The sequence below is a fragment of the Heptranchias perlo genome, chromosome 4 (genome assembly GCF_035084215.1).
Source record: "Heptranchias perlo isolate sHepPer1 chromosome 4, sHepPer1.hap1, whole genome shotgun sequence".
NCBI classification, from domain to species: Eukaryota; Metazoa; Chordata; class Chondrichthyes; order Hexanchiformes; family Hexanchidae; genus Heptranchias; species Heptranchias perlo.
The window spans coordinates 58,081,956-58,096,877 of NC_090328.1; the positions used below are offsets into that span (position 1 = coordinate 58,081,956).

A 14,922-nucleotide genomic window follows, 5' to 3' on the forward strand; every position below is an offset into this window, starting at 1 on the left:
GGTCGTAGCTCACATCAGGGTACAGTTCCACAGGAGCTGGCAACATCAACAGGATGTACTCCTAATAGTTACTGCGCCAGATATGTAAGCAGGCTGATTAATCTGCACAATTGAATGTGAATCATCCTGGGTCAGTGACCTGTATCTACTGATGCTAATTCAGCTTCCTTTCACTGTCAAGTTCAGTAACTCCTCCCAGCCAATTCCCTAATGATGTGAGGTGAGTGATGTAGCAACAGGCTACATCCAGAAACAGCTGTAGCAAGGCATTAATGTCTCACTAATTTAACCCTGTGCTTGGAAAAATTATATCGAGGCACTAACAGGCAAGTCATAGGTTTCCCACGGCAATGCTCCAGTAACTCAGATTCACCAAGTGATATTTACCTCTCTGTTTGAACTTCTGTATTCAAGGGCAGGCTGGAATAAAGCTTTAAAGGAGAAGCCATGTATGAAGTGCTGCCAATCTTATTTTGTGCAGACTTTTTTCAATTAGTATAGAGTGTTAGGGTGCAGCTGCAAGAGTTCTTTGCCTTCCCAGTATAAATTTGACAGTCTGGCAAAAATTCAAGCAATTCTTGTAGTGCTGCTCTGGCTATAATCTTATAGACAACATTACTTATCATTCATTCACTTACTCATCCTTTTTCTGCTCTGATGCCAGATAAGGCTATTTTCTCACAAAGCCTTTCATTTGATGATCTTTGCAGGTAAACAATTCCTTAATTTTCCTTGGACAGCCATTTATGAAATGTCTCAGCCTCCAGATATTGGCTGCTGTTCTTGTTCTTGCTGACATTAAGGCCCGCTTTGTTTGCCTGGAGTAGATTCCTGATGACTTAGTCAGCATATCGGTTCCTGACTGTGAGATGAATGCTGTATCAGCAGCAAAATCCATGGCTTCCAAGCTTCCATTCTCTTTCCATGTGATTTTCCACAAAATCCATGACGAGCAACATCAGGAAACAAACAGCATCCCTGCCTGAAACCTGATTTAAAATGAACAGGTTGGCAGCTGACGACTATACACTCCATTTTTTTCTGAAAAATCAAAGATTAAGGAAAAAGACACTACAATTAAAACAGTTTTGACGACTCCCACAATGACTCAGTGGGTGACTGCATTAGGTAGCAGCCATGGATCAGTGGGTGACTGCATTAGGTAGCAGCCATGGATCAGTGGGTGACTGCATTAGGTAGCAGCCGTGGATCAGTGGGTGACTGCATTAAGTAGCAGCCGTGGATCAGTGGGTGACTGCATTAGGTAGCAGCCGTGGATCAGTGGGTGACTGCATTAGGTAGCAGCCGTGGATCAGTGGGTGACTGCATTAGGTAGCAGCCGTGGATCAGTGGGTGACTGCATTAGGTAGCAGCCGTGGATCAGTGGGTGACTGCATTAGGTAGCAGCCGTGGATCAGTGGGTGACTGCATTAGGTAGCAGCCGTGCATCAGTGGTAGCACTCTCGTCTCTGAGCCTCTGAAGGTGTGGGTTCATAGTCCCACTCCAGAGTCAGAGACTTGCCTCAAAGATCACCTTCCAGTGCTGAGTCCGCTCCATGGAGCAGGGCGAGAAGTGCTCGCGCTTCTTCTTCCAGAAGCTGCACAAAAAGACCTCTATGATCAGCAGCCTGAAGGAGGAAGACGGCTCAGTGACATCCTCGCAGGCCGACATACCGAGGATCAGCAAATCCTTTTATGCCGGGCTGTATAATGCAAAGCCCACAGACAACACGGTCTCCCAGTCCTTCCTGTCCTCTATCACAGAAGTCTTAGAGGATAGCGAGTGGGAGAACGTGGATCGGCCACTGACCTTGGACGAGCTGACAAAGGCTGCCTGGTCCTTCGAGAAAAATAGAACTCCTGGAAGCAACAGTTTACCGGTCGAGTTGTACTTGGCTCTGTGGGACTGGATAGGCCCAGACCTACTGGAAGTGTACGGGAGTATACTTCTGGCAGGCAGTATGTCAAAGTCCATGAGGAAAGGCATCACCCTCATCTGTAAGCAGAAGGGGGAGGGGGAAGAAATCAGAAATTGGCGACCCATTTCCTTGCTAAATGTCGACCATAAGATTCTATCTAAGGCCATCGCCAGCAAGTGATCCACCAGGACCAGACCTGTACTGTACCCGGCAGGAAGATCTCTGTTAGCCTTGCACTGCTCAGGGATACAATCACCTATGTACAGGACGGGGTGGGGTTGGGGGGGTGGTGAACACCTGCCTCATCAGCCTGGACCAGGAGAAGGCCTTCGACAGAATATCCCACACGTACATGATGGACGTGCTTTCCAAAATGGGTTTTGGAGAGGGAATCCGCGATTGGTTCTGACTGCTCTACGTGGACATCTGTAGCAATCAACGGGTGGGAGTCAGAGAAATTTCCGATCAGATCTGGAGTCAGGCAGGGCTGTCCTCTCTCCTCGGTCTTGTTCGTATGTTGTATCAAGCCGTTTGCCACGTTTATCAGGAAGGATGCAGGTATCGGGGGGGTGAAGATCCCAGGCAGCGGAGCCGCTCAGGTTAAGGCTTTCCTGTACACGGACGACATCACCGTCTTCTGCTCTGATTAGCGGTCAGTCCACGAACTGATGGACATCTGCAACCGTTTCGAGCTGGCCTCGGGGGCCAGATTGAACCGAAGTAAGAGCAAAGCCATGTTCTTTGGCAGGTGGGAGACCCGATCCTTTGTCCCCTTCACCTTCAGGTCCTGGGGATCTGTTCGGGGGGTCCCCTGGCCTGTATGAAGAACTGGGAGGAGCGAATTGCCAAGACCAAACAGAAGCTTGGTATGTGGGTGGGGCGATCCCTCTCCATAACCGGCAGGAACCTGGAGATAAGGTGTGAGGTGCTCACAGTGTTGCTCTACATGGCCAGGGTCTAGCCCATTCCTCACAACCCCGCTCATCACAGTCAACTGAGCTATCTTCCATTTTGACTGGAGGGCCAAGGTAGAACGTGTTTGCAGGGTTACCATGTACAAACCCCCAGACATAGGGGGGAAGAGCATCCCCAATGCCGCTGTAATCCTGATGGCCACCTTTGTGTGTGGCTTCCTCAGAATGTGTGTAGAGCCCCAGTACTTAAACACCAAGTGTCACTACGTGCTGAGTTTCTACCTTTCCTGCGTACTGAGAAGGCTGGGTCTGGCCATGCTGGTCGAGCAGGCACAGGACGTCCCATCCAGCTGGACCGTCCCCCCCCCACCTGTCCAAGATGGAGAGGATCCTGAGGAGGAACCCCTTCAACCACAAGACCGTCAGAGAATGGTCGACACAAACTCTTCTGAGAATCCTGCAAGGAAAGGAGAGGGGTATTTCCCCGACCAGACGGTCGATGCCATTTGGCAAAATGTCTTGTCTCCAGAACTGACAAACAGGCACCAGGATATAGCCTGGATGGTGATGAGAAAGGCCCTCCCAGTGCGGTCCTTCCAACACGCACGAAACCTCAGCGCCACCGTGAGCTGCCCTCACACCATGAGCTGTGGTGAGGAGGAGACCGTCTCCCACCTTCTGACGGGCTGCCCCTTTGCGCAGAGGGTGTGGAGAGAGATGCATTGAATCTGTCCCGGTTCATCCCCAACAGTTCGGTAACACAGGACGCTGTGCTCTACCGGCTGTTCCCCGGGATGCACAACTAGACAGACGTCACCTGCGGCTGGAAGACCATCAACTCGGTGAAGGAGGCCCTTTGTTCCGCCCGAAACCTGCTGGTCTTCCATCTGAAGGAGCTGTCCACGACCGAATGTTGCCGAATGGCACACTCCAAAGTCCATTGGTACATGCTGCGGGACGCAGTGAAGCAAGGTGCGACCTACACAAAGGATCTATGGGGAAAGGCCACCAAGTAAGGCCATCCCACTCTGTATTGTACACCATGAATCCTAAGAAATATACTGTGTTTGAATTGTAATATTGAGATCCTTTTGTGAACGATCTGTATGGTATTGGTTTGAACTGTATTGGTTTGGAATTGTGATTTTTAAATTGAACTGTGTCTATCCTTAAATTCTATGAAATAAAGTATATTTTCAAATATAAAAAAGAGTCTTGAGCACAAAATCTAGGCTGACATTTCAGTGCAACATTGACGGAGCGTTACACTGTTGGAGGTGCCATATTTCTGATGAGACATTAAACCGAGACCCCGTCTGCCCTCTCAGCTAGACGTAAAAGATCCCAAGGCACTGTTTCGAAGAACAGCAGGGGCGTTCTCCATGGTGTCCTGGCCAATATTTATCCCTCAACCAACATCGCTAAGGTACATTGCTGTTTGTGGGACCTTGCTGTGCACAAATTGGCTGCAGCTTTTCCAACATTACAATAGTGACTATACTTCAAAAGTACTTCTTTGGCTGTAAAGCGTTTTGGGATGTTGTGAAAGGTGCCATATAAATGCAGGTTTTTTTTTTCCTTTTTGCATTGCTTATATGGTACTGAACCATTAAACCAGGAATATCCCAGATTCATAATACAGTAGAGAATCAAGCAGAATACAAAAAGTATAGAGGAAAATGGAAAAAGGAAATAAGAGTCGCAAAGAGAGTGAATGAGAAAAGATTAGCAGGTAACATAAAAGGGAACGCTAAAGTATTTTATAATCATATAAAGAGTAAAAGGATAGTCAAAAGAAGGGTCGGGCCGATCACGGACCAAGAAGGAAATCTTCTTGTGGAGGCAGAGAGCATAGCTGAAGTACTGAATGAGCACTTTGTATCTATTTTCACAAAGGAAGAGGATGATGCCAATGTCACAGTAAAGGAGGAGGTAGTAGATAAATTGATTAGGATAAAAATAGATAAAGAGGAGGTACTTAAAAGTTTGGCAACACTCAAAGTAGAAAAGTCACCCGGTCCGGATGGGATGCATCCTAGATTACTGAGGGAAGTAAGGGTAGAAATTGCAGAGGCGCTGGCCACAATCTTCCAATCCTCCTTAGATATGGGAGTGGTGCCAGAGGACTGGAGGATTGCAAATGTTACACCCCTGTACAAAAAAGGGGAGAGGGATAAACGTCCTTGTTGGGGAAACTTCTAGAGACCTTGGAGTAAATTTTAATCCCCAAGAACGGGTGGGTTGGGGGCGGGTTGGGAGTAAAAATACTCGGTTTTCAGAGTGGGACAGCAGCCCAGCTCCAACACGCCTGTTTCTGGGTTTAACCGGCGTGCGCGGACCCAGTAATCATAGAAATGGAGGAAAAAGAGAAACAAACAGGAGGGACGTCACAGGGGAGCAGGTAGGTGATTGGCTGGTAAGTGTTACAGCTGCTTTTTTTCCCTCTGAGTTAGGGAATTGGGTAAAATTAAAGTAAAAGCTGGGAGCATAAAAAGAAAACTTAAACTAGTTTAATAACCAGAGTAATAAAACTATAAATATCCGGTTTTAAGGCTTGATTTGCTTTAGTTTAGTTAATAATCTAAATACAGAGGCATGGCAGGGCAGCTCAGACCCGTGGAATGCGCATCCTGTGCCATGTGGGAACTCCAGGACGTTTCCCGTGTCCTGGGCAACCACATGTGCAGGAAGTGTCGTCAGCTGGAGGAGCTCGAGCTTCGGCATCACTGCAGTGCATCCACGAGGCTGAGAGTTTTGTGGATAGCACGATTCAGGAGGTGGTCACCCCGCAGCTTAAGAGAATGCAAGCAGAGAGGGACTGGGTGAGTGCCAGACAGACAAGGAGGACCAGGCAGGTAGCGCAGGAGTCCCCTGAGGGCATCTCACTCTCCAACCAGTATTCAGTTCTGAATACTGGTGGGGGAGAGAGATCCCCTGGGGAGTGCAGCCAGAGCCAAGGCCAGAGCACCATGGGTGGCTCAGCTGTACAGGGGGGGAGAATACAGGTCGGGAGATCAATAGTGATAGGAGATTCCGTAGTTAGGGGAGCAGACAGACGTTTCTGCAGCCGCAGGTGTGATTCCAGGATGGTATGTTGCCTCCCTGGTGCCAGGTTAATGGATGTCACTGAGCGGTTGCAGAAAATTATGGGGGGGAGGGAGGGTGAACAGCCAGAGGTCATGGTCTATATCGGGACCAATGACATAGGTAGAAAGAGGGATGAAGTCCTGCTGGCAGAGTTTAAGGAGTTAGGAAAAAGATTAAAAAGCAGGACCTCAAAGGTAGTAATCTCCAGATTACTCCCAGAGCCAAGTGCTAGTGAGAATAGAAATAGGAGGATAGAGCAGATGAATGCTTGCTTCAAAGGTGGTGCAAGGGAGAGGGCTTTAGATTCCTGGGGTATTGGGACCGGTTCTGGGGGAGGTGGGACCTGTACAAGCCGGACGGGTTGCACCTCAACAGGGCCGGGACCAATATCCTTGCGGGGAGGTTTGCCAGTGCTGTTGGGAAGGGTTTAAACTAGCTTGGCAGGGGGATGGGAACCTGAGTGTAGATTCAGATGGGATAAAGTCAGAACTGGAAATGGAAGGCAGAAAATTAGTGAGTGAGTCTGGAAGACAGAGGGAACGAAGGTTAGAAAATAAACAGCAGAGGAGTTTGGCAGTCCTTAAATGTATTTACCTCAATGCAAGGAGTATAGGAAATAAGGTGGATGAGCTGAGGGCTGAGAGATAGACACGTGGCAGTATGGTATCTTAACTATTACAGAAATATGGCTTAAAGAGGGGCAGGACTGGCAGCTCAATGTCCCTGGTTACAGGGTTTTCAGACACAATAGAGAGGGAGATAAAAAAGGAGGGAGGGTGGCAATTTTGGTTAAGGAAACAATTACAGTTGTGAGGAGGGATGATATTTTAGAAGGAGCATCAAATGAGGCCTTATAGGTTGAGCTAAAGAACAAATAAAGGGCAGTCACACTACTGGGAGCTAACTATAGACCCCCAAACAGTCAGGGGGAGATTGAGGAGCAAATATGTAGGCAAATTTCTGAGAAGTGAAAAAACAATAGGGCAGTAATAGTAGGGAATTTCAACCACCCTAATATTAACTGAGATACAAACAGTGTGAATGGTATAGAGAGCACAGAATTCTTAAATTGCATTCAGGAGAATTTTTCTAGCCAGTATATAGCAAACCCAACAAGAGGGGGGGGGGGGGCGGTTCTGGATTTAGTTCTAAGAAATGAAGAGGGGCAGATGGAAGAAGTAGCAGTGAGAGAGCATTTTGGTGGTAGTGATCATAATACAGTTAGTTTTAGCATAGTTATGGAAAAGGACAAAGACAGAGCAGGAGTTCAAGTTTTCAATTGGGGGAAGGCCAATTCTACTAAACTGAGAAGTGATTTAGCAGAAGTAAACTGGAAACAGGTAAATCAGTGTCAGAGCAGTGGGAGACATTCAAAGGGGTGATTCAAGGGGCTCAGGGTAAACGTGTTCACTCAAAGAAAAAGGGAGGGGCTGCCAAATCTAGAGCCCCCTGGATGTCAAGAGGCATTCAGGGTAAGATAAGGCAGAAAAAGAAAGACTATGATAGACACTGGGAACTCAATACTACAGAAAGCTTAGAGAGTATACAAAATGCAGGGGTGAAGTTTAAAAGGAAATTAGAAAGGCAAAGAGAGGGCATGAAAAAACATTAGCAGGTAAAAATCAAAGAAAACCCAAAGATGTTTTATAAATACATTAAGAGCAAGAGGATAACTAAGGAAAGAGTAGGGCCTATTAGAGACCAAAAAGGTAAACTATGTGTGGAGGAAGAAGATGTGGGTATGGTTCTTAAATGAATACTTTGCATCCATCTTCACAAAGGAGAGGGATGATGCAGGGATGGAAGTTAAGGAGGAGGAGTGTGAAATATTGGATGGGATAAACATAGTGAGAGAGGAAGCATGAAGGGAATTAGCATCTTTGAAAGTGGATAAATCCCCAGTGCCGGATGAAATGTATCCCAGGCTGTTAAAAGAAACCAGGGAGGAAATAACGAAGGCTTTAACAATCATTTTCCAAACTTCACTGGATACAGGCGTAGTGCCGGAGGATTGGAGGACTGCTAACATTGTACCATCGTTTAAAAAGGGAGCGAAGGATAGACCACGTAATTACAGGCCAGTCAGCCTGGCCTCGGTGGGTGGGCAAATTATTGGAACCAATTCTGAGGGACAGGATAAACAGTCAGCACGGATTTGTTAATGAGAGGTCGTGTCTGACTAACTTGATTGAATTTTTCGAGGAGGTGACAAGGAGGAGCGATGAGTGTAGCACAGTTGATGTAGTCTACACGGATTTTAGCAAGGCTTTTGACAAGGTCCCACATGGCAGATTGGTCAAAAAAGTAAAGGCCCATGGGATCCAAGGGAATGTGGCAAATTGGATTTAAAATTGGCTCAGTGGCAGGAAGAAAAGGGTAATGGTCGACAGGTGTTCTTGCGACTAGAAGGCTTTTCCAGTGGGGTGCCGCAGGGCTCGGTACTAGATCCTTTGCTTTTTGTGGTATACATTAACGATTTGGATTTAAACGTAGGGGGCATGATTAAGAAATTTGCGGATGACACAAAGATAGGCCGTATGGTTGATTTTGAGGAGGAAAGCTGTAGACTGCAGGCAGATATCAGTGGACTGGTCAGATGGGCAGAAAAGTGGCAAATGGAGTTCAATCCGGAGAAGTGTGAGGTGATGCATTTGGGGAGGGCAAACAAGGCAAGGGAATACACAATAAATGGGAGGATACTGAGAGGTGTAGAGGAAGTGAGGGACCTTGGAGTGCATGTTCACAGATCCCTGAAGGTAGCAGGACAGGTAGATAAGGTGGTTAAGAAGGCATATGGAATGCTTTCCTTTATTACCTGAGGCATAGAATATAAAAGCAGGGAGGTTATGCTGGAACTGTATAAAACACTAGTTAGGCCACAGCTTGAGTACTGCACACAGTTCTGGTCACCACATTGCAGGAAAGATGTGATTGCACTAGAGAGGGTACAGAGGAGATTTACGAGGATGTTGCCAGGACTGGAGAATTTTAGCTATGACGACAGATTGGATAGACTGGGGTTGTTTTCATGGAACAGAGGAGGCTGAGGTGATTTGATTGAGGTGTACAAAATTATGAGGGGCGTAGATAGAGTGGATAGGAAGGACCTATTTCCCTTAGCAGAGGGGGTCAATAACCAGGGGGCATAGATTTAAAATGATTGGTAGAAGGATTAGAGCAGAAATTAGGAATTTTTTTTCACCAAGAGGGTGGTGGGGGTCTGGAACTCACTACCTGAGAGGATGGTAGAGGCAGAAACCCTCAACTCATTTAAAAAATACCTGGATGTGCACCTGAAGAGCCGTGACTTGCAGGACTGCGGACCAAATGCGGGAAAGTGGGATTAGGCTGGGTGGCTCGTTTCTCAGCCGGCACAGTCACGATGGGCCGAATGATCTCCTTCTGTGCCGTAAATTTTCTATGATTCTATGATTCTAGGACCCTCACGATCGGCTGACCCCCAACCCCTGATGATACCCCCCCAACAATGGTGGACCCCCCCCCCCATGGTGGACCCCACCTACCTCTGGCTCTTCACCCGACCTCCAGTGACCTCCGATCTCTTCATCAGCCCCCCGATCACTTCATCAGCTCAATGATCTCTTCGTCAGCTCCCCCATCTCTTCATCGGCTCTCCCCCGATCTTCTCCCAGTCCCACCACCCCAATCTTCTCCCCGGTCTATGATCCCACCCTCCCTCCCTCTGATCCCAGGCTGTGGCCTGCTGCAGCAGGCCTTCTTAGCCGACAGCCAGCCAGCCTGTCAATCAAGTTGGCTGCCAGGCGTGAAACCCAGAAGTGAACTTGACGGGCCTCATTTATCGCAACCCATCCATACACCTTCCAGGTTTTGCACCGGGAAATCTTCTCCCCCACCCCGCTCCCTTCAAGACTCTCAGTTAAAATTTACCCCATAATTTTCACTTGGAAAAATATGGGATAATTAATGACAGGCAACACAGATTTGTTAAAGGCAAGGCGTGTCTGACAAACTTGATTTAGTTTTTTGATAAAATAATGGAGAGGGTTAATAAAGGTAATACATTTGATGTTGTGTGCCACATAATAGACTCGTTAGCAAAATTGAAGTCCATGGGATTAAATTACTAGTGAGGATGGGATTAGGCTCAACTTCAACTCCTGCCACCCTCTCTCTGGGATAAGCTCCCCACACTCATCGTCCGCTTCATATACAAAGAATGTTTGTTTGGTGATCTGGTGGAGGTCAGCTGGCATCCACGGAAATGTATCCTGATATAAGTCGCCATCCTCAGGAGAGGAACAAAGAAAAACTGTGGGGGGGGGGGGAGTAATTCTTTATTGATTTCTGTTAAAACTGCACAATAGTATTCAGAGGACTGTTCTTTACCTCAGGACAGCAAGGTTACAGCTCCATCCCTGGAGTTCCCTGGAGTTATGTGGTGGGCATAAAATCAAATATGTAGAGAATAATAGATACTAGAGAATTGTGATGGCATTTGCTTAGAGCACAAGTTCAGTTGAAGTATGTGGGGGCTGTGTTAGTGTCTGTTGTTGCTGTAGTTGAAAAGATCATTGCATATATATTAGTCTGGTGAAAACTGGCTCTTAACCACAGAGAGAGATGTTGCCGTGAATCAGAAGCAAGGAATCGCAGGGTTGAAACAAAAGCATGTCATAAACAAAAGCCACTGTTACAGGTGTGATTACAAGGCAGTAATCTCATCCCAGGGTTCTGTCCTATGTGACAATATAAACTACATGAATAAACCTCAAGCTGTCTATAACCATCATCTGAATTGTGAAGTTAGACTTACATCCTTGAAATCACTCTAGCATTCTTGACTTTTTTAATATAAAATGAACACACTGTGAAGTTCAGGGAGTTCTTTATATTCAATGTTGTTTTGCTGTGACAGTCAACGTGCTTCTTCTTGTTGATGCCTGAGAACATTCACACTGATAGATTAACATAGTGACGCAAGCACTGTGATAATCAACAGTTGGTTACCAGGAAACAATAATGTTGACGTACAATAAACAGAGAATAAAGTGTAACTGGGAGAGATTACCAGACTGTAATCTCTTTGAAGGTTTAGATGTTATAAATTGCATAAGCAAAGCACAAGCACATACAGTCGCTGATCAATGTCCAGAACTCACTCCTGGCTCACCACTACGTTTTCCAATATATAGCTAACCCCCGTGGCATTGCTCACAACAAAAAAAGCATCTCTCACTTCCTGTCTCTCTGTTAATCTCCCATTCTCTAATTCTTTCTATTTATATTTTTCTGTTTTTCTGTTTGTTTTTTCTCTCTGTATAGCTTTCTCACTTTTTCAGTAAGACTCTCCTTCTCTCTGTCTCATCTGTTTTTCATATGACTCCCAATTCTATACGCTTCTCACACTTTTTATATGCCTCTCTCGTTCAGTAGCTCACCAGCTCTGTACGCTTCCACACACTTCCTCCCCCTTTTTCCCTATATGCCTTTTTCTCCCCCTTTTTCCCCTGTATATCTCTTTCGCCCCCTTTTCCCTAAATATCTCTTCCTCCCCCTTTTTCCCGTATAGCTCTTCCTCCCCTTTTTTCCCTTTATATATCTTCCTCCCTCTTTTTCCTTGTCTGTCTCTTTCTCCCCCTTTTTCCCCGTATGTCTCTTTCTCCCCCTTTCTCCCTCTATATCTCTCACTCTCTCTCGCTCCTTTTCCTTTCACTGCCCGCAAAGACATGGGGGGTAACTTTCAACTTCAATGAGGGCATAAAACTGAAGCTATTGGCTCAGCCTCCTGTTATACACCCCAGACGGTTTCCCTTTCCATTGGATCCTACATAAAGTGGGTCTAGCCCCAAATATGGTGATTGAAGGCCAGAGTCCATGTGGTGATTGGATGTTTAAGGTTTATGTGGCAATCAGAGCCATATGGGTGTTGAGAGAGTCTGGGGCCTGCTTCAGATCATGATGAGAGTCTGGGGCCTGCTTCAGTTCATGATCAGAGTCTGGGGCCTGCTTCAGATCATGATCAGAGTCTGGGGCCTGCTTCAGATCATGATCAGAGTCTGGGGCTGCTTCAGATCATGATCAGAGTCTGGGGCCTGCTTCAGATCATGATCAGAGTCTGGGGCTGCTTCAGTTCATGATCAGAGTCTGGGGCCTGCTTCAGATCATTATTAGAGTCTGGGGCTGCTTCAGTTCATGATGAGAGTCTGGGGCCTCCTTCAGATCATGATCAGAGTCTGGGGCCTGCTTCAGTTCATGATCAGAGTCTGGGGCCTCCTTCAGATCATGATCAGAGTCTGGGGCCTGCTTCAGATCATGATCAGAGTCTGGGGCCTGCTTCAGATCATGATCAGAGTCTGGGGCCTCCTTCAGATCATGATCAGAGTCTGGGGCCTGCTTCAGATCATGATCAGAGTCTGGGGCCTGCTTCAGATCATGATCAGAGTCTGGGGCCTGCTTCAGATCATGATGAGAGTCTGGGGCCTGCTTCAGATCATGATCAGAGTCTGGGGCCTCCTTCAGATCATGATCAGAGTCTGGGGCCTGCTTCAGATCATGATCAGAGTCTGGGGCCTGCTTCAGATCATGATCAGAGTCTGGGGCCTCCTTCAGATCATGATCAGAGTCTGGGGCCTGCTTCAGATCATGATCAGAGTCTGGGGCCTGCTTCAGTTCGTGATCAGAGTCTGGGGCCTCCTTCAGATCATGATGAGAGTCTGGGGCCTGCTTCAGATCATGATCAGAGTCTGGGGCCTGCTTCAGATCATGATCAGAGTCTGGGGCCTGCTTCAGATCATGTTCAGAGTCTGGGGCCTGCTTTGGTTCATGATCAGAGTCTGGGGCCTCCTTCAGAACATGATCAGAGTCTGGGGCCTGCTTCAGATCATGATCAGAGTCTGGAGCCTGCTTCAGATCATGATCAGAGTCTGGGGCCTGCTTCAGTTCGTGATCAGAGTCTGGGGCCTCCTTCAGATCATGATCAGAGTCTGGGGCCTGCTTCAGATCATGTTCAGAGTCTGGGGCCTGCTTTGGTTCATGATCAGAGTCTGGGGCCTCCTTCAGAACATGATCAGAGTCTGGGGCCTGCTTCAGATCATGATCAGAGTCTGGGGCCTGCTTCAGATCATGATCAGAGTCTGGGGCCTGCTTCAGTTCATGATCAGAGAATGGGGCCTGCTTCAGTTCATGATCAGAGAATGGGGCCTGCTTCAGTTCGTGATCAGAGTCTGGGGCCTCCTTCAGATCATGATCAGAGTCTGGGGCCTCCTTCAGATCATGATGAGAGTCTGGGGCCTGCTTCAGATCATGATCAGAGTCTGGGGCCTGCTTCAGTTCGTGATCAGAGTCTGGGGCCTCCTTCAGATCATGATCAGAGTCTGGGGCCTCCTTCAGATCATGATCAGAGTCTGGGGCCTGCTTCAGATCATGTTCAGAGTCTGGGGCCTGCTTTGGTTCATGATCAGAGTCTGGGGCCTCCTTCAGAACATGATCAGAGTCTGGGGCCTGCTTCAGATCATGATCAGAGTCTGGAGCCTGCTTCAGATCATGATCAGAGTCTGGGGCCTGCTTCAGATCATGATCAGAGTCTGGGGCCTGCTTCAGATCATGATCAGAGTCTGGGGCCTGCTTCAGATCATGATCAGAGTCTGGGGCCTGCTTCAGTTCGTGATCAGAGTCTGGGGCCTCCTTCAGATCATGATGAGAGTCTGGGGCCTGCTTCAGATCATGTTCAGAGTCTGGGGCCTGCTTCAGTTCATGATCAGAGTCTGGAGCCTCCTTCAGTTCATGATCAGAGTCTGGGTCCTGCTTCAGTTCATGATCAGAGCCTGGGGCCTCCTTCAGATCATGATCAGAGCCTGGGGCCTGCTTCAGATCATGATCAGAGTCTGGGGCCTGCTTCAGTTCATGATCAGAGCCTGGGGCCTGCTTCAGATCATGATCAGAGTCTGGGGCCTGCTTCAGATCATGATCAGAGTCTGGGGCCTGCATCAGTTCATGAACATGAGGAGGTAGAGAATGCTTAGGTTGTGACAATGACCTATCAGTGGTACTCCAGGAGAGCAGTAACAGCCTGTTTGGAAGGTGCACACCAGAGTTCCATGGCCCGCTTGGAATTCAAAGTTGGGTCCAGGCTGCAGGTTGTGGTCCTTGGCCTGCCCCCAGTTTCAAGATTCAAGGTCGGCTTAAAGTTAAAAACCAAGTTGCTCAGGTACCAAGGCCTACCTGGGGCCTAATTTATGGTCACAGTCCTGGGCCTGCCCTGGAGATCTGAATTGAAAGATTGCCAGGAGGTGGTTGTGGTCTGGGATTGGCTTGGAGATAAGGGACAGAGAGCGCTGGTCTGGATCCAGCTTGGGGTTGTATTACACCAAAAAAAGAGGGTACAATAGAAAAGTCCTGTGCAGTCTAGGACTGGAGCATTGTGAGGGAAGGAGAAGAGTTGGCTGTGTTCCAGCTGCTAGGGTTTTGGCGGTAAAGCTCGGTACTTTCTTACCCAACTGAGGCAGGTGGAGGAATCCTAATGCTTTGTTTCCATTCAAGCAAGGCCAGGTAACAAGAGGCCTAGGAATGGAAAATCTGAAGCTAGAGCATAGAGGTCACAGCAGAGATAATCAGTATTTGCTGCCTCAAGCTCCCTGTCTGGCTTAATTCCTGGAAGCAATCTGTGAATGCAGCGGGAGAGGTTCAGAGCGTTGATCAGCTGTAACTCACAAGCAAGTAGTAATTTGAGGAGATATACCTGAGCCATGGTTGAAAGGAAATTTCAGACAATCAGCATTTTGAGGTCAGTATCTGCTTGTCCACTTTTCCAGTTGAAAGTCAGTGCAGTTCCCAACTGCATCCATCAATGCCATGTCTACCTGGTGCAGCTGCTGCTCCAGGGTGGAACTCTGCTGGGTAGGAATTCTTGTGGTAGTTTTTTAGAAGATCAAGAATTCCTGCCCAAAACAGAGTTTCATCCTCCGGAGCTGCATCAGCGTCAGTTAGGAGTCGGGAGTGGTTGTGGTTTCACAGAATCCTGG

General features: G+C 47.6%; 1 protein-coding gene across 1 annotated transcript; it reads right to left on the reverse strand.

Annotated features, from left to right (window-relative positions):
• Positions 1-12,058: 12,058 nt before the first annotated feature.
• LOC137320631 (protein IWS1 homolog) lies at positions 12,059-13,888 on the reverse strand. Its single transcript, XM_067982312.1, has one exon. The coding sequence runs from the start codon at positions 13,886-13,888 to the stop codon at positions 12,059-12,061; it is 1,830 nt and encodes a 609-aa protein (XP_067838413.1).
• Positions 13,889-14,922: the final 1,034 nt, after the last annotated feature.

Bases quoted from the DNA above. Each gene is read 5' to 3' on its own strand.
- LOC137320631 (XM_067982312.1), bottom strand. From the start codon at position 13,888: ATGCAGGCCCCAGACTCTGATCATGATCTGAAGCAGGCCCCAGACTCT.